Source organism: Zingiber officinale, chromosome 1B, assembly GCF_018446385.1.
Source record: "Zingiber officinale cultivar Zhangliang chromosome 1B, Zo_v1.1, whole genome shotgun sequence".
In the NCBI taxonomy this organism is placed as follows: Eukaryota; Viridiplantae; Streptophyta; class Magnoliopsida; order Zingiberales; family Zingiberaceae; genus Zingiber; species Zingiber officinale.
The window spans coordinates 111,688,615-111,707,414 of record NC_055986.1 but is presented as its reverse complement, the minus strand read 5'-3'; the positions used below and the strand labels follow the sequence as shown (position 1 = coordinate 111,707,414).

The window sequence follows — 18,800 nt, the reverse complement described above, 5'->3', positions numbered from 1 at the left end:
CTAGATCATTGTTCCCCTTTTCAAGTTGTTTGCTCAATGTACCAAACTAGAATGCCTTATTGCTCAACGGATGAAGTGAACTAGGTTAATCTCTTCTTTATAAGCTGTTTTATCTGTGATGGATTAGCTTTTGTAGGTGGGCGCACTTTTATCTGAGCATGAGAATAGTTTTGTTCTTGGAGTTATCGGTTGTAGTGTCTCAGCTTGAAGGCTACCTTCTCATCGCCATGTTGCATTGTTGCACTATCGTAGAGTTTGCTGCTTACCCAGCTTGTGGTCACATGATATGTGTATGCCTAACTTGCTACAAGTACCTTGTCTCTGATTAGTATATTAGTACAGCTTGTAGGGCTAAATGTAGGATTCATATGATATTGGTCCTCCGTCCTCATAAGTTAGATTGTTATCTCCTGAAATAAGCTGAAAATGATTTGGCTTGGGTGTTTAGTTTTCAATCCTGAGCATATCACTAATGATTTTTTCTTCTTCTTTTGTGGTTTCATGTTTCATGATTACGAGTGTCCAATGTTCAACTTTCTTAGGTAAGAATTCTTAGGATCCCCATGTTTCCTTCCTAGGCACAACGAATTTATTCCTAGAAGCCTGATTGAAGTGTTTATTCTCTTCTTTTTGATGTTTTAAAATTCTATACTGTTTTTTTTTTCAGATAAATACTCTCTCGGTGCTATTCAATCATGTTCACTGAGCATATCAATGAAAATGGATGCTACTGATATGATCATCTTGTGAACTTATCGATAATAATGTGCACTTTTTAGAGTTTAATCTGAGAACTATGGATCTGTAATTCTAGATGTTTCTTCAGCATAGAAGACAGTGTTTTTAGTTTCCATTTCCTTGACATTGTGGATCATATTCCTTCTGCTGCACTTAAAATTGGACCTGTTTCAGGTATCAGTTGAAGCTGCCCCCGTCAGTGAAGAGACGAAAGCTATTTATGGGTAGGTCCTCCTAACATACTCTAGTCTTTTAGTTATAGTGCCACTTACTGTGTTTTTCCCATGAAGAATGATTCGAAGAGGCAAACATGAAGCTGTCCTGGAGAACAAGGATGACAATTATTCAGATGCCAATGACGATGAGGATGATAATGATGAGGATGGAGATGATCCAGAAGACGATGGAGGCGACGATGATTTCTCCGGAGAAGAGAACGACAATGAAGGAGATGGGGAAGATGGACCCGAGGCCAATGGTGGAGGAAGTGAAGAGGAAGATGACGACGATGATGATAATGACGATGATGAAGAAGAGGAAGACGATGAAGACGAAGAAGAGGAAGATGATGAAGAAGACGAGGAGCTGCAGCAGCCACCGACAAAGAAGAGGAAGTGAGGTGCCTTGCTGCAATTTTTGGGAGGTATCTGGTCCTTGTAGGGGTTTTCTTTCTTTCTTTCTATTTTTGCTAGTGTTGACATGGAAGAAGATTTAGTGTTTGGGTGGGAGTAGATGCAGTTGGATATTAGGTAGATAGGGATGACCTCCTGTGTACTAAATTTGATCTTATTCTGTCTTTTATGGTAAACATGCTACTTACTACCTGTAGACATTTGTGATTCTTGGCATTTGGTTTGAGGTTTTTGACCTCCCTTGCCATTTTTTTTTTTTTTGATAATTTAGGCGTTCAAGTGTAGGCCTCTAAAATATTGGTCATAAAATTTAAATCTCTATGGAATATGACAGTAAAATAATGCATCGTTTAACTGATTCAGACAATGCATTCCAACAAATACCTTGTCATAAAAAAGTAATCAAGATCAATCGAGCAACAATAGCATACAATGCGTGATTCAATAACATATAGGAAAATAACACTGGGTTCGCATGGTTGCACCAAAAATGTTCAATAACTAATGAAAAAATTCAATTGCCAAATGCTAAGTTCCTTCAAATAAATGGAAACTCAATAACATATAGGAAAATACATTAGATAAACACATTGAAAGTTCTGAAACATATATTGCAATTTTAGACATTACAAAATCTTACAAAGTACCAGTTAAATCAAAAGAGATTACACTTGACGTCGTTCAGGCAGCAGAGTGTGATGGTAAGGGGTGCCGAATGTTTTAAGGTCCTTCCAACGGATGCTGCTCCTGAATGCAAGAGAGTATCAAGTGGGGACGAAAAGAAAATCTCTGATGATTTAGTTTGACTAGAGTGTGCGCTGTTAGCATTTAGAATGGCAGGAAAACAAACTCCGGGTAAAAGTGTATTTTGCTGTAAGTTACTTGAACATTCTTGCAACATCTGGCTATTCATATATAAATTTCCATTCGTGTTCATATTTCTTAGTCCATCTGAAAGGAATTCATCTTGCTTTGCAAACCATCTCAAAGAAGGGTTAAAATGCTGCAAAGGAAGTTGCGCGATAGGATCGATAGATGGATGCAGATTCAAACTCACATTTGAAACAGTTGATATTCGTGCACCATCAAAAGGAACAGAAAGTGGATGAGCATGTGTCATCCAACCACCTGCAGATGATACATGTTGGGGGTTGAATATATCAAAAGTGCTCAATCTGAAAGCATTCAGATCTTCGTATCTGTCAGAAACTGTAGGAATGAAAACAATTTCTTCTTCCTCTTCTTCTCCTTCCACACAAGATCATGTCTTAGTTTGCGAAAACCCTAGACCAGATGGATTTGGCACTATCCCAATATCACCAATGCTCTCAATTTGACTTCCCTCCTCTTCCATAACAGTTGGATGAGACGAGCTTGAAAGGGTAGAGTCAATACGGCCACCATCGCTCTTTGCACATTACAAATTTCCTCAGGCTTGGATCAATATTTATTCTCTACTGATTAACTGCAACAATATTTGCAATAGCTCTACCAGCAGCTAGAATCCTCTGGACACGAGATAATTTGTCCTTGCCCCCATCATTTCCATAGGCATGTTTCCTTGAGAATTCTAAGATGGTACGTGTCCTTGCCCCCATCATTTCCATAGGCATGTTTCCTTGAGAATTCTAAGATGGTACGTGATGGTTTCAAGGGGAAACCCCCCCCCCCCCCCCCCCCCCCCCAAAAAAAAAAAAAAGCAAGCTTCGTCACTGCCATCATCAGCAGATGCAAGACCAGCCAGAATAAGCTTGTTCAACAATTCAGCACATTGGCTCCAGAAGAACAATCTTGCAAGAGCTTGTTTTTTCTCCTGCATCAGAGGCAGCTGATACATCCGGATGGCATGCCAGCCACTCAATGAAAAACAGAATAGATGGCAAAAGACAGCTTGATGCAGCATCTTGAAGATCTAAGCATAACTTAAAAACGTCACCAGCAAACGCAAAAGCAAATATAAATGCATTCTGCAACAACACAGTTCACTGTAAGACCTCAGCATACGATTGGTTCTCAGACTCTCTTTTCACATTAAGTACAGTGAATATCAGAATTGCAATAAGCCTCAGACTGACAGATGCAGTTTCAATAGCATCAGGACCAAAATTAAGATTCTCTTCAGGACCACAGGATAGAAGCACATTCAGATCCTTAATTAATGAAGAAAACACTTCTTCAAAAGTTTCCAAGCTGTTGAGTTTTGGAGCCAAGTTATTTAACAACATCAAGAAATTTAAAAAAGAAAAGGAATAGTATGAAAAGGAAAATACCTTGTTCACGTGAAGAGGATACCATTAAGGCGAACAAAGCGGGTGGAGAAGGCATTCAGTACTTCTGACTTGGTCATTTCTCTCTCTTTTGGGGTACTTTCTACTTTCTTATCTTCTTCCGCAAGCTTTGCATTCCCACCTCCTCTAGCTTGCCCAGCTGACAGCGCGGGAATTCTTCCAGCTGAGGTTGTTTTGGAATTGCAAGACAGCTGTGAGTATCTTTGTCGATTATAGACAGTGGTTGAACAGAAAACAAAGAACTAATACAAATGAACAAAACTAGAATTAATAATGCCTTTAACTTCAAAATGTGATAGAAAGCATTCAGATATGATTATTTGAAAAAAGCATATAAAGCCCCATATATTTTTCAAGAACATCCTAATCATATAATAGAATGCTACAGCCCAAAAGGAAGCTGAGTACGTACTAAAATGCTGAGGCACTTGGGTCAAGGGCCTCTTGATCTTGAAGGTTTTCTTAGATGGCTAACCTAGCAATGTGGGATAAAAGGTTAGAACTTCTACCTCTGATTTCTGCCTCTTTACCTCCTTCGGCATGCCATCTTTACCATGCCTCCTCAAACCCAACATAGCTAGAGGTATGGACTAATTCTGAGGCCATAATAAAACTCAAATGAGAATGCAATTCAAACCCAAATGGCAAGAGACTTAGATAGGGTACCTCTTTGTATTTAAGCATGATTTAGAAGGGATGACATTTACATAACTTCCAAAATACAATCTTTCTATGCAACGCCCTGATCTAACATTTCGACCTTTAACAGGACATTAGGACTAGTTATGCAGAAGCAATACCCAAAAACCACATCCTCGATAAACTTCGAAAGATAATAAGAAATGCATAACATGATAAGAATGAGCATGAGAACTCAATAAACATGGAACCGTGCAATACACACAGCAGAGAAAAAATGATAAACATTCACACCAAAATAAAAGTGTGGCAAGCTAAAAGAGGAAAATTTTATGGTCATGTACAAATGTGCACTGTGCACTAAACAGTACCACCCCAAATATGCAAATTGTATATTAGCAAAAGATCCTGAAATCGCGGAACGTTTAGTGTGGTGTAATAACCATGCTGATGAAAATGGTCACAAATTAAAGTGCTAGAACAGAAGGGTCTAAGAGAGTGGTGTGAGAAAGTATGATGAACTTCTAAGAGAGTGGCGAAAGAATGTAAATCATAGGACGACATAGGGCATATGAGAGACATGTCTTATATTAGTTGTAACTTGCAAGAAGTAAAAAAAAAAAAAAACTTCTCAAAAGCGATGATCATGTTATCTCGGGCTGTTGAAAATGGAATATCAATGGCCAGATTTCTAAAGTAATGGTAGATTGCCAATAACTCATCACCCGAGTAGGAAGCAAGTATTGCCAACTGGTGTAAATTTACAAGATCCAAAAAAATTAATTGCTCTATGCAATGATAAGCAAAGGGTGACGATAATAAAAGTGCTCACGAATTAACAATGATCTTAACTTGGTGATGTGGATTACCATTTGAAGGACGCATGGAAGTTGCCTGCATATAATAACTAGCAGCAGCTGCAAAATCACAACCAACGGAGTCTCCCTCCCCATATAGTCCTTTGTAACGTGCAAGGCCTCCTAAGTATATCAGACAACGGTGACAAGACATAAGTCCTTTCTTCATCTCAGCCAATTTCTCAAAACAATTTCGCTGTCAGTTCTCTCATTAAAAAAGCTCAAAGGTAGGCCATATTTTACCCTGATTTTCAATATCAGATCATGCTAAAATCCAGTTGCTTCCATCAGGAAGCTTTTGAAGACAACATGGATTTTCTTCACTTTATCAGAACAAACAATAGGTTTTGCACTGGAAGAGGTAGTAGATCCAGCAGATGCTGCAGCATTTATGTGGTGCCTAAACTCTTCAATCCTTTTGTAGTGAAGCTGCTAAAGGATATACTCAATATCACGCTTTTCCGAAAAATCATGATCTTCAAGAATTATAGTTTCATAGTTCTCTCACATTAGAAGCCATGCATTGGGGCTTGAAGGAACATTGACTGAACTGATCTTTGCAATCCTTTCTCTAGCTCAATATTCTGCATGGAGAATTTGCACAAAAAAAAAAAATTGTAACATATATACAAAGAACATTAATTTGATACCAGCAACAATTTAGTAAGGACCTGACTTTGAGAGTCTTGGTGCAACCGTAAAGTTGTTGCTGTGTGACTTAGACGTCACGGGTTCGAATCAAGGACATAGCCTCTTGCAAATAGAGGTAAGACTGCATACAATATACCCTTCTCCGGACCCTCCATCGACAGTAGCTTCATTCACCGGGCTGTCCTTTTTATACTTGTATATTTGATGTTCAACTTAAGATGTCAAAGAATCTAATGTAAATGGTCAAATATAGAGATGACGAGGTACATAAATACAAGTCAACGTAAGATCATACGGTGAAGGGGCTATGTGAAGAATCTTAACAAGCATGCATGATCAAAGAGAAAATTAGAACAAGGTATTACTTAGGTCAGATGAAGAGAAAGAACAGACATTCAGCAACATAGACAATGCAGTAAGACTTGATAAATTTTAGCATGCTTCATTTTGAAAACTATCAAGATTGATAACAGTAGCAGCTGGAGCAAATATTAGTGCAATTGCTAAACCTAAAAACCAGGAGCCAAACAAGGTATCGAGATGCAAGTTTATAGCTTTTTAAGAAGCCATTGTGCAAGCTCCCAAGATGAGGGAGCCGATGGCCTGTCCATTGGAACAATTATCATCCATCAAATATGTACACTATGTTCTTCCTGCAGCAGAAATAATAATAATGAAAAAAATAAAGATCTAGTACACATGAAATTTTAAGTCACTAAATTCATCAAAGAAGATACATTTATAGCAGTCGATTAAAAGTCGTAATTTATTGGCATTTGTCCCCTATTCAAAATAAAAAACTAAGGACATGCCACCCAATTCTGAAATCCCAAATCTACGTTTGACCCCCTAATAAAATGCACTAAACTCTAACTCTACATCTATGAACACAACTCCAAGAAATTCCCCGACACCGTAAGTTTTCGCAAAACCAAAACCCAGAAAGGGATTCGCAGCAAGGAAGATCCCATCCGAAGTTCCCGACACAGATTCGACCCCTTCCCTTGCGTATTGTAGTAATATCTACTTGCAGTAGCAATACAATATTCGGATGGCCCAATAACAATCAAGTACACCGGATCTCACCCTCAGATACTATTGGGCCGACCTAATAATTGTATCATATAAGCTGCATTGATGCAAAAACAAAATAATAATAAATAAATAAATTAATTAATTAAAATATTTTCAAAAATCAATAGTTGATTTAAGTTCTTCTCCTTCCCTCTTTTTTCTTTGGTATGACCACAAAGGCTCGATTTCTATTATTGTTGCACTTCCTTGAATACTATGAAAGCTCAATCCGCATAGTTACCAATAATCGCCACAAGAACATTTTCCTTCTATGAAAGAATGAAACCTTCTCGAATCTCTTAGGACTATCTCTACGCCCTCAACTTCGCAAGCAAACTTCATCCAATTATGGCAATCCTCACACACGCGGAGATTCTTAATCACACGGACGACTCCTTTCGTCTTCGCTGAGGATAGCAATGCAAACGATACAGCCAATCTCTCGCTATGGTTTCTTAGGATTGCCTCTTTCTGAAGCTTGTCGACATCATGGAGAACATATTTCGTTGCGGGGACATACCCGATTCTTCTACACTTATTGTCCAACTCGTCAAGCTTCTCATAGATCTCCTTCCTGTTCTCATGGAAATCATCAGCAGCTACGAAAACATGCTTCCTGTTTCCGGTCTCTACCCAACTACATCCGGCCTCCTTCTTTAGCCCTTTTTCCTTCATCAGCCTTCGTATCGATATTGCATCGTGCCACAAGCCAAACGCGGCATACAGATTGGAAAGAAGAACATGAGTAGTTTCATCGTCCGGGTTGGAATCCAAAATCCTTGATCCAATGCTAATGCCAAGATCAAGTTGCCTATGCGAGTGGCAAGCCCCAAGCAACACTTTCCATAGTCGTAAACAAGATTCGCTATTTTGCTTCATACGAGAAGTTGCCAACTGAACCATAGCTTCACTTTGCTGAAACTGGCCGGATCGACCAAACAAATCCACCATACAAGCATAATGTTCGATGCTAGGTTGGCATTTACATTCTTTTATCAGCAAACCAAAATATTGCTTCCCTTCTTCGACTAGGCCAGCATGTGCACAAGCAGTAAGTAAACCGAGATAAGTGATTGAATTGGGATAAATGCCACTGTTTCTCATTTCACCAAAGAATTCAAACGACCCATTAGCCGCTCCATGTTGCGCACATCCTGTGATCATGGCTGTCCAAGAGACCACATCCCTTTTCTCCATCCTTTGAAACACTCGAATTGCATCATTCAAGCTACCACACTTCGAATACATGGAGACGAGTGCATTGTCAACGGACAAGGAGCCACTTTGTGAAACAATTGAGGCATGGAGACATTGCTTTACCGCAAATGCATGAAGCTGTTTTCCTAATTCGACGGAGACCATTTTGCTGCAAACTGTAAGAACAATCGACAAGGTTGAGGACTCTAATGGAAATCCTTGCCTGTGCATCTCCACAAAGAGTGCCATAGCATCATGACACAAGTCATTGTTAGAGAGCCCATCAATCATGGAATTGAAAGTGAAGGAATCCAGTTCATTCAAACCCTTAAAGACCTTCTCTGCATCACAAATCCGACCGAAATTCGAATACATAGTTAGCAATGCATTGTACACAGACAACGAAACTGGCAGCTCAGCTTCTCGTCTCAGCAGATAGCCATGAATTTCTCTTCCAAGCTTACAAGACACCAATGAATCGGGTGACAGTGCACATAGTAGAATGGTCAGAGTATGCAAGTCAGGGCTTGATCCTGAGCTCTGCATTTCTTCAAACACTTTGTAGAAGCTAATGAACTCACCGTTTTGAGCATAACCAGAGAGCATGGAGTTCCAGCTAATAACATCAGGACAAGGCAACATCTCAAAAATCAACCTTCCTTTCTGGACGTCTTCGCTGCACTTCCCGTACATCGCGATCAGTGAATTGCCTATAGCTGTTTCCGAATTGAGGCCTGATCTGATTAACCAAGCATGAACCTCCTTCCCCAACCTCAGAGACGGGACAGAAGCTATTGCGCTGAGCAAGCTGAGACAGGTAATCCTGTTTGGACTCACAGACATTCTGCGGAAAAGCGAGATTGCCGCCTCGAATTCACCATTTTGTACAAGGCCTGAGATGATGGCGTTCCAGGAAACAACATCCTTGGGACACATTGCATCGAAAACTTTCATGGCATCTCCCCAAAAGCCCAATTTTGCGTACATGGAGATGAGAGAATTGAGTGTCTTGGTCGCATCGAGCGACTGGTTCTTGAGGGCCATCGCATGGATCACCTTTCCGATCGCAACCCGTTGGCTCGCCACGCACGCGCTGATGAGGATCGCGAAGGTCGCATCGGTAGGCACCAAATGAGCCAGCTCGAGCATGGCTCGGAACAAGAGGAAGCAATCTAGGAACGAACCATGGAAGGCGTAGGCGGAGATGACGGCGTTCCACGTCGGGACATCGGCCTCCTCGATCATGGGAACTTCGTCGAACACCTGGCGGGCGTCGACCAATCGGCCGGCGGCGGAGTACATCGCGACGAGGGAAGTGCGGACGCCGCGCTCGGAAGAGAGACCGGCGCGCACGGACTTAGCATGGAGCTGCTCCCCGAGTCGCCGCACGCCCGGGAGAGCGGAGCATGACTTGAGGAGGCTAGCGAGGGCAAACTCATCGGCCGACCAGCCAGAGCGCTGGAGCTGGAGGAAGAGCTCGAGCGCCTGCGGGAGCTCGCCGCGCCTGGTTCTATCGAGAACGAGATACGAGAGGGAAGAGAGGCCTCTGAGTTCGCCGGCTTCCGGTCGCGCATTTCGTCGAACAGGTGGAGGGGAATAACCCGCCGGCGAGAGGAGGGATCGGATTACAGTCATGCGGCAGCGGCGCCGGCTTCAGAAAAAAAAAATGTGAACTTTATCTACAAATTAACGGACGGACGTTTGCTAGTTAACAACGGAAAGGCAGAGCGTGGCCGTTGATCTCATGATCAACGCCCCAGTTTTATTTTGTACATTCATGGAATTATATTATAGAGAAATTTTTATTTATCGATACGCTTCTTCAAAATAATGATGTCACAAATTGGATCACCAAAATGTTTTCAATTAATTGTACGGTGCATCAGGAGAACGTTCAATGACCTAACACGACCAGTTCCTGGTCGAATTCAAAGGCCTCATCATCTTCCTCTTGGCTGACGGCTTCAGACACGAGCTCCGCAGTCACTCCATGGTTCTCCGGCACAGCCTCGACGGCCATCCGCGCCGTCCCTGCAGTGGCAGGCACGGGGCGAGCCTCTGCCGGAACAGAGCTTAATTCGATGAATACCGTGCAGACGAGAAGCACAAGGACGACGGCCGCTTTGAGGGAGGCAGCCATCGTCGTCGGCTTAACGTTTGCAGCGGCCCAGAGTTATTTCTTGACCACCGGAGAGTATAATACGTGGGATGAGGTGGGTGAGGGAGGGAAAGGGTGGAGGCTACTTAAAGGGAGGAGGAATGGTTAATTTTGGAGTTTGGCCGAGTCTTTTGCTCCGGATCAGTGAATATCTCTAGAGAGAGAGGGAGGAAAAAAAAATCAGAAGAAAATATATTAATGGACAAAATAAATTTAATTCATTTTTCTAATATAATCCTAATCAAGTTGCTAAAATATTAATAAAACATGTCTCTATGCTAAGAACTAGAGTAAGAAAATGGTTATTTTGTGACATTAACATTAACATATAATTAATTAACACTAATATATATTAGAATTGAGTATATTTTTTATTAAATTGAGTACGATTTTTTTTTCCTACTTAATATAATTTTTTTCTAAATTCAACATCATAAAATCTAGTGTATTTCCACCCAATTGAGTATTATTTAAAGAAAATCTAGTATATTTGTCATTCAATTGAGATGAAAAAAAAATATCTTCAATTTAATAGAAAATATACTAAAATAAGTATAATTTCTCTTAAAATCAACACATTATACTAGAATCAAGTATATTTTCTATCAAAATTGCCCTTATATTTTTTTGGTACAAATAATCTAAAAATAAGTATAATTTCTGTTAAATTCAATACTTTAAACTAGAATCGAGTATATTTTCTATTAAATTGAGCACGACTTTTTTCCTGTTTAATATAATTCCTCCTAAATTAAGCATCATTTAAAGAAAATCTAATATATTTTCCATCCAATTAAGTATCATTTAAATAAAATCTAGTATATTTTCCATCCAATTAAGGTGAAAAAAGAATCGTGCTCAATTTAATAGAAAACATACTAGATTCTAATTTAATGTACTGAATTTAAGAGAATTATATTTATTTTTTGACTTTTTATACATAAAAATATCAGGAGCAATTAGATAACTATGTTTGACTAGGAAGTGGAAATAAAGATTTTTACCAATGGGGACTGTATGCAAAGTTTTATTTGCCAATGGGGAATACATGTAAATTTTCCCTTATTTTAACATGAAGTACTTTATGTTAAAATAAGATACTTCATGCTAACCATGCAAAAACAACCCACCAATAGGTACTTATCTGTCACACACATGATTCATATATCTCAAAAACAACATAATATCTCAAAGGTTTACTCGGAATAAAGAGAAATATAACATTTAATTTCCTAGTAAACTAAATTGTGTCTCAAAAAGATAAATGGTTAGTTTACATTCATTACAACTGTTTATATCTCTTATTCAAATGACTAACATCTCGAACCTTGATATATACCCATATGATTATACAAGTATAATATCTACAATCCGCATAACTAGAAGCATACATAATCACGTAGAATAATAAACCGCTCATATGATTAAAATAAAAATACAATGAAAGATGATAACAATATACAGCCTAACTACACAACTCACTCAAGTAGCCAAATTAAAGTCACCGATATATATTTCAATAATCTTAACCATGCAAAAATATCTGAAACTATATATCAAAAGATAGGACATCCATCAATAAGTTTCATGGATCGGATCAACTAACTACAAGCAGACTTTTTTTTTTTTTGTTAAACCTTATTCATCTAGGATAATGGTGTCAACTCCTCTTTTGAAGAATAGTTCTGTTGTTTCCGGTAAATTCCGGAGTATGCAAACTGATCGTCGAGGCTAGTGTTCGACACTATCTCCGTAAACGATATTGCTCCGCTACGGCGCTTAACGGATTGTTGCAATTCGTTCCCAAGATACAACGACGACAATCGTCTCGGAATCGTAGCACTCCGACTTCCGAGACCAGCAAACCTTCTCGTAGGCTTCTTGGACTCTTGAATGCACAAGATGAGTGAGTGAATACTTGAGGAAGAGAAGATTAAGTTGAGTGATTTGATTCCAATCTGGAGGGTTCTATTTATACAGAAGGAAGAGGCTTTAGGGAGGGGTGTGACGATGCGAAGTGCGAAGTGCAAAGTGCGCCTACAAAGCGCCCATTGCGCCCATTGCGCACGTGGCGGGTGGCGGGCTCACAGGTGCGAGCACCTGCTCGCCCCTGAGCAGAGAGTACCTGGTACTTTTCTGAGTTAACTCCAATAACTCAACATCATTAATAAGTAAGGAATGCACATCGGAAATTTCCGATGTGGGACTATTCTCCCTTGCATTTCCTTAATGAATAACCAACGTTATTTTGGGCCGACTTTGAACATTAATTTCTCATTCACCCTTAATCGGTTTTGAGCAAATTAATAGTCTAAATCTATCTACGCGAAACGTAGATTTCAATTTTGAAGTCAATTACGACTTTCAACAATTGATGGCTTCCGATTTTTCCTCCTCACAATCGTATTGGTCCATTTAGGCCCCAATATCCAACAATCCCCCACATGAATGGAAATTAATGTAATGCGTGTATGCATGCTGACACTTTACAAGAGTCCAATCAATAAGTCACTGCATCGGGAGAGGTAGCTTGTGGCTTTGAACCTTCCGTAGTGGAATGCTATCGAGTATACTAGGCTGCGCAGTGAACGTGATATCTTGAACTGCTCAGCTGTTTGTGTATACTAAGACAATAACACCCACACAGAGACCTATCTCACCTACTTTAGGTTCTCATGGTTGGTTCCGTTTTGGCCATGGACACCATCTTGGATTCATGAGTGTTTCATTGAAGCGGCCTGTCTTCACACTCACATAGGTGACACTTCTATCAAGAGTATCCTACCATACTCCACCTTATAAGGTATAGAAGTCACTAAAAGCATAAGCTTAACCTCACTACATGAGGTAGGACAGCACAAATTCATCCTAGGATTGGGATAGAGATAATCTATCTCCTGTGCTGAACCACAACTTCTGAAACTTTGTTGTCCCATTGAACCAAGATCTTGGGATCTCCAGTCAACAAGGTTGGGTTTTCCATTTCAGTCGTTTTCAGTTGTAGATTTTTTTAATCCCATTTCTCTTGATGAGCAGTATACTTGATCTCGACTCAACCCTTTCGTAAGAGGATCTGCCAAATTATCTTTGGACTTAACATAGTCGATTGCAATCACTCCATTCGAGATCAACTGCCTAATGGTATTATGTCTACGACGTATATGTCTTGACTTCCCATTATACATACTACTCTGTGCCCTTCCAATCGCCGATTGACTATCACAGTGGATCAGTACGGCAGGTACAGGTTTTTCCCAGCTCGGAATATCTTCCAAGAAGTTCCGCAGCCATTCAGCTTCCTCAACTGCTTTGTCTAGTGCTATAAACTCGGATTCCATAGTTGACCGAGCAATGCACGTCTGCTTAGTGGATTTCCAAGATACTGCTCCCCCACCGATCGTGAATACATATCCACTAGTGGATTTGGAGTCTTTTGTATCTGATATCCAATTAGCATCACAATATCCCTCCAACACAACGGGATATTTTCCATAATGTAATCCATAGTTCATAGTATATTTCAAATATCTAAGAACTCGCATCAATGCCTTCCAATGGGTGTCGTTTGGATTACTGGTGAAACGACTCAGCTTGTTGACCGTACAGGCAATATCCGGACGTGTGCAGTTTGTAAGATACATCAAACTGCCTATTATCCGAGAGTATTCCAACTGCGATATGGTCTCACCATGGTTTTTCGCTAAGTGTTGACTTAGATCCATAGGTGTTTTTACAGTAGAAAGATCGTACGCATTGAATCTTTTCAATACTGATTCTACATAATGGGATTGTGTTAGAACTATCCCCTCTGATATCCTGAGAATTTTAATTCCCAATATAACATCTGCTTGACCCATATCTTTCATATCGAAATTTTTGGTCAACATTTTCTTTGTAGTCATGATTACATCATGATTACTGCCCATTATTAGCATGTCGTCTACGTACAGACAGACGATTATATAGCCTTTGGGTGTGTCTTTGACATAAATGCATTTGTCACATTCATTTATTCTGAATTCGTTTGACAGCATTACTTTGTCAAATTTTTCGTGCCATTGTTTAGGCGCTTGCTTAAGTCCGTATAACGACTTAACAAGTCGACACACCTTTTTCTCATTTCTTGGAGCTATGAACCCTTCGGGTTGCTCCATATAAATTTCTTCTTCCAACTCACCATTTAAGAATGCAGTCTTAACATCCATTTGATGTATTTCAAGGTCATATAGTGCTGCAATGGCTATTAGCACTCGTATGGACGTAATCCTTGTCACCGGTGAGTAGGTGTCGAAGTAATTAAGGCCTTCCTCTTGCTTGTACCCTTTGGCTACAAGTCTGGCCTTATACTTGTCAATTGATCCATCAGCTTTATACTTGCGTTTTAGTATCCACTTACAACCTAATGGTTTATTACCAGAAGGAAGGTCTACTAATTCCCAAGTATGATTATTCATGATAGACTCAATCTCACTATTGACAGCTTCTTTCCACATTGGAGCATCGGGACTAGAGAGAGCCTCACTTAATGTTCTTGGTTCCATTTCTGACATGAAAGTCATGAAATCTGGCCCGAACGATTTCTCAACTCTAGCCCGTTTGCTACGACGTGGCTCTTTGTTTTGATCGTCAATAGTTCTTTTATAACAGCTAAGTTTGGTAACGACATTCTCGTTTGAACTTCCGTTGTTATCATTTTCAACATTTCCCTTCTTATTTGGGAATACGTTTTCAAAGAATATTGCATTCCGAGATTCTATGGTTGTTCCCACATGAATATCAGGAATGTCTGATTTGTGAACTAGGAAACGATATGCACTACTATTATGGGCATATCCGACAAATACCGCATCGAACGTTTTAGGTCCGATCTTTACTTGCTTTGGTTTAGGTACTTCGACCTTTGCCAAGCACCCCCACACTTTCAGGTATTTGTACGATGGCTCGCGGCCTTTCCATAGTTCATAAGGAGTTTTATCACTTTTCTTATGAGGGATTTTGTTGAGAATGTGATTTGCCGATAATATTACTTCCCCCCACAAGTTTTGAGGTAAGCCTGAATTTATCAACAAGGCATTCATCATCTCTTTTAGTGTCCGATTTTTACGTTCGGCAACACCGTTCGATTGAGGTGAGTAAGGTGCCGTTGTTTGATGAATAATGCCAAATTCTGAACAAAATTCATTAAACGGTGCACCATATTCTCCACCTCTATCGCTACGAATTATTTTAATTCGTTTGTCAAGTTGATTTTCAACTTCTGTTTTATAAGTTCTAAATGCCTCTAGGGCTTCGTCTTTACTTCTTAAAAGAAAGACATAACAGAACTTTGTGCAGTCATCGATAAAAGTAATAAAATACTTTTTACCTCCTCTAGTTTGCAAAAATTTCAAGTCGCATAGATCACTATGTATTAACTCTAGAGGAGTCGTTGACCTTTCCACCGAATGAAAAGGTAGTTTCGTCATTTTTGCTTCCACGCACACTTCACATTTGTGTGTTCCGTCAACATTGACGTTTGGTAATAAATTTAATTTGACGAGACGTTTAAGAGTATTATTATGCACATGTCCGAGTCGATCATGCCATACATTAAAACACTCAACAACATAGCTGGAAGCATTTATTTTATTACCATCAATATTTCGGAGTACAGGCATTACAACCATTTTGAATAGACCCTTTTCTAGGTACCCCTTTCCTACGAAGATATTATTCTTCGTAAGTACAAAGTTGTCTGACTGGAACACTAGCCTAAATCCGGATTTAACTAGTGCCGCTCCAGAAACTAGGTTCTTACTGATGTCGGGAACATGAAGTACATCAATGAGTGTTAGCTCCTTTCCGGACGTCATCTTCAGAACAACTTTTCCGAGTCCGACAATTGGCGACGTCGTGGAATTACCCATATAGAGCTTCCTGCCATTTATCGGAGTATACTTGGAGAACATCGCCTTATCGGAACAGATATGACGAGTTGCTCCAGTATCAATGAACCACTGCTTCGGGTTGGTATCCACCAAGTTGGCTTCAAATACAACCGCAGTGAGATCCAAGTCCTCAAGAGAGGTTGCGACGTGGTTCGCAGCATCCTTTGGCCCCTTGGTTGGCTTCTTCGGGCGTCTGCAGTCCTTGGACAGGTGTCCTGCCTTTCCACAGTTGTAGCAGGATCCCTTGAACTTCTTTGCTTGTGCCTTCTTCTTGAACTGTTTCGGCTTTTTAGCGTTCGGCTCGACCAGGTTGGACATATCGTCTATAGTCCGCTTGGTTCCTCTGCAGTCGGATAACTTTCGATTATCCTCCTCTATTCGTAGCCTCGGGATCTTTGCTTGTGCTTTAGGTAATTCTTGAAATCCTTCCATGACGGAGGGAGCTTCTCAATTACCGCAGCAACTGCGAATGACTCGTTCAGCTTCATTCCTTCGGTGTCCAGATCATGCAGTATTAATTGCATATCTTGGACTTGAGATGAGACGCTCTTTGAGTCCACCATCTTGAAATCCAGAAACCGGCCGACGATGAATTTCTTCAGTCCGGCATTTTCGGTCTTGTATTTCTTCTCAAGCGATTCCCACAAAGATTTCGCTGTCTCCAATGAACAATACACGTTATACAACGTGTTGTCCAAGGCGTTGAGAATGTAGTTGCGACACAGAAAATCTCCGTGCGTCCACGTATCGCAAGCAGCCTTGCTATCGTCCGTAGCGACTGGCGGGCCTTCACGCAAAAACCGTACAAGGTTTAGCGTTGTTAAGTAGAACAGCATCTTCTGCTGCCATCTTTTGAAGTCGGCTCCGGTGAACTTCTCCGGCTTTTCTCCGTGCGGAATGGATGTCGGAACGGCGGTCGGAACGGCCGTCGGAACAGCGGTCGGAATGGCGGTTGGAACGTCGTTGGTAGCCATATCAGTTTGTACGGATTATCGTTTACGACTGTTGTTTCCGGTAAATTCCGGAGTATGCAAACTGATCGTCGAGGCTAGTGTTCGACACTATCTCCGTAAACGATATTGCTCCGCTACGGTGCTTAACGGATTGTTGCAATTCGTTCCCAAGATACAACGACGACAATCGTCTCGGAATCGTAGCACTCCGACTTCCGAGACCAGCGAACCTTCTCGTAGGCTTCTTGGACTCTTGAATGCACAAGATGAGTGAGTGAATACTTGAGGAAGAGAAGATTAAGTTGAGTGATTTGATTCCAATCTGGAGGGTTCTATTTATACAGAAGGAAGAGGCTTTAGGGAGGGGTGTGACCTTTGGGTGGATTAATCTGGGCCGTCCGGACTGAAGAGTTATAACCCTTCACATAGCCCCTTTAATCTCATCCATCAGATCTAAGAGTTGTGACCCTCAGATCTATCAGCCATCGGATCTGGATCCATTGATCCGATGCTTCAGATCATGTCTCATCCCAAGCCGTCAGATCGTGACTCATTGTGATCCAACGCTCTAGATCGCATCACAAGCGATCCACCATACTTCTTTGATCAACGTTGATCAACGGCTGCCATCCGTTCGCCCAACCAACTGTCCAGTCATCTCCCTTTGCCCACGAGGATGTCACATAGGCACTGCCATGTCAGGTACTAGCCTGACACGTCACCCGAGTGCCATGTAGGCACTGCAATGTCACCTGGAGCATAAATTTAAGCTCCTCACGACGATGCGAAGTGCGCCTACAAAGCGCCCATTGCGCCCATTGCGCACGTGGCGGGTGGCGGGCTCACAGGTGCGAGCACCTGCTCGCCCCTGAGCAGAGAGTACCTGGTACTTTTCTGAGTTAACTCCAATAACTCAACATCATTAATAAGTAAGGAATGCACATCGGAAATTTCCGATGTGGGACTATTCTCCCTTGCATTTCCTTAATGAATAACCAACGTTATTTTGGGCCGACTTTGAACATTAATTTCTCATTCACCCTTAATCGGTTTTGAGCAAATTAATAGTCTAAATCTATCTACGCGAAACGTAGATTTCAATTTTGAAGTCAATTACGACTTTCAATAATTGATGGCTTCCGATTTTTCCTCCTCACAATCGTATTGGTCCATTTAGACCCCAATATCCAACAAGTTCATGAATATATGAGAATATCAAGAGGGAAAATTATACGCCAGTTTTTGAAGGTAATGAAAACTTCCATTTAATTACATGATAATAGAGAATTTAGAATAATGCAATGCAATCCAACAACAGCCAAGCATTTATCCAATGCATCATAGAAATGACGCCTAATTCATTGACATGCGATGCCCATTAACTCATGTACCATTATTGTATCAGGACTCGTCAACCCAGCTCCAGCTTGAACAGCTTTTCTCGCATCCTTGCCATTTAAGATAGTTCCAACCTGCATAAAAAATGTAGAAATGGTTGCCTTAAGCAGAAGCAAATAATTAATTGTAATTATATTATTAACCAATCAATAATACATTTTAAATAATCATCAAAATAGAGCAACTTCATATATGATTTTTACATAATATGATAATGAAAATCATGTGTACGTGCCGTTCTTGTTCAATTGTTATCATTATTTACAATTAATAGTATATCTCATAATC

The 18,800-nt window shown here is 40.5% G+C and overlaps 2 protein-coding genes and 1 pseudogene across 2 annotated transcripts; 1 reads left to right on the top strand and 2 right to left on the bottom strand.

Moving 5' to 3' along the window:
• Nucleotides 1-91: 91 nt before the first annotated feature.
• Nucleotides 92-1,605, top strand: LOC121972255 (phosphopantothenoylcysteine decarboxylase subunit VHS3-like). Its single transcript, XM_042523947.1, has 3 exons — nt 92-290; nt 913-962; nt 1,029-1,605. The coding sequence occupies exons 1-3, from the start codon at nt 159-161 to the stop codon at nt 1,354-1,356; spliced, it is 510 nt and encodes a 169-aa protein (XP_042379881.1). The 5' UTR covers nt 92-158; the 3' UTR covers nt 1,357-1,605.
• Nucleotides 1,606-1,846: 241 nt separating this feature from the next.
• Nucleotides 1,847-6,884, bottom strand: LOC121972239 (annotated as a pseudogene).
• Nucleotides 6,885-7,031: 147 nt separating this feature from the next.
• LOC121972228 (pentatricopeptide repeat-containing protein At3g24000, mitochondrial-like) lies at nt 7,032-9,797 on the bottom strand. The gene has a single exon (XM_042523925.1). The coding sequence runs from the start codon at nt 9,709-9,711 to the stop codon at nt 7,117-7,119; it is 2,595 nt and encodes an 864-aa protein (XP_042379859.1). The 5' UTR covers nt 9,712-9,797; the 3' UTR covers nt 7,032-7,116.
• Between the last annotated feature and the right edge of the window lie 9,003 nt (nt 9,798-18,800).

Coding starts and splice junctions, on each gene's coding strand:
- LOC121972255 (XM_042523947.1), top strand. CDS start 159: ATGAGAATAGTTTTGTTCTTGGAGTTATCGGTTGTAGTGTCTCAGCTT. Junction 291..912: donor CTTGTGGTCACATGATATGT/GTATGCCTAACT, acceptor GACCTGTTTCAG/GTATCAGTTGAAGCTGCCCC. Junction 963..1,028: donor GAGACGAAAGCTATTTATGG/GTAGGTCCTCCT, acceptor TTTCCCATGAAG/AATGATTCGAAGAGGCAAAC.
- LOC121972228 (XM_042523925.1), bottom strand. CDS start 9,711: ATGACTGTAATCCGATCCCTCCTCTCGCCGGCGGGTTATTCCCCTCCA.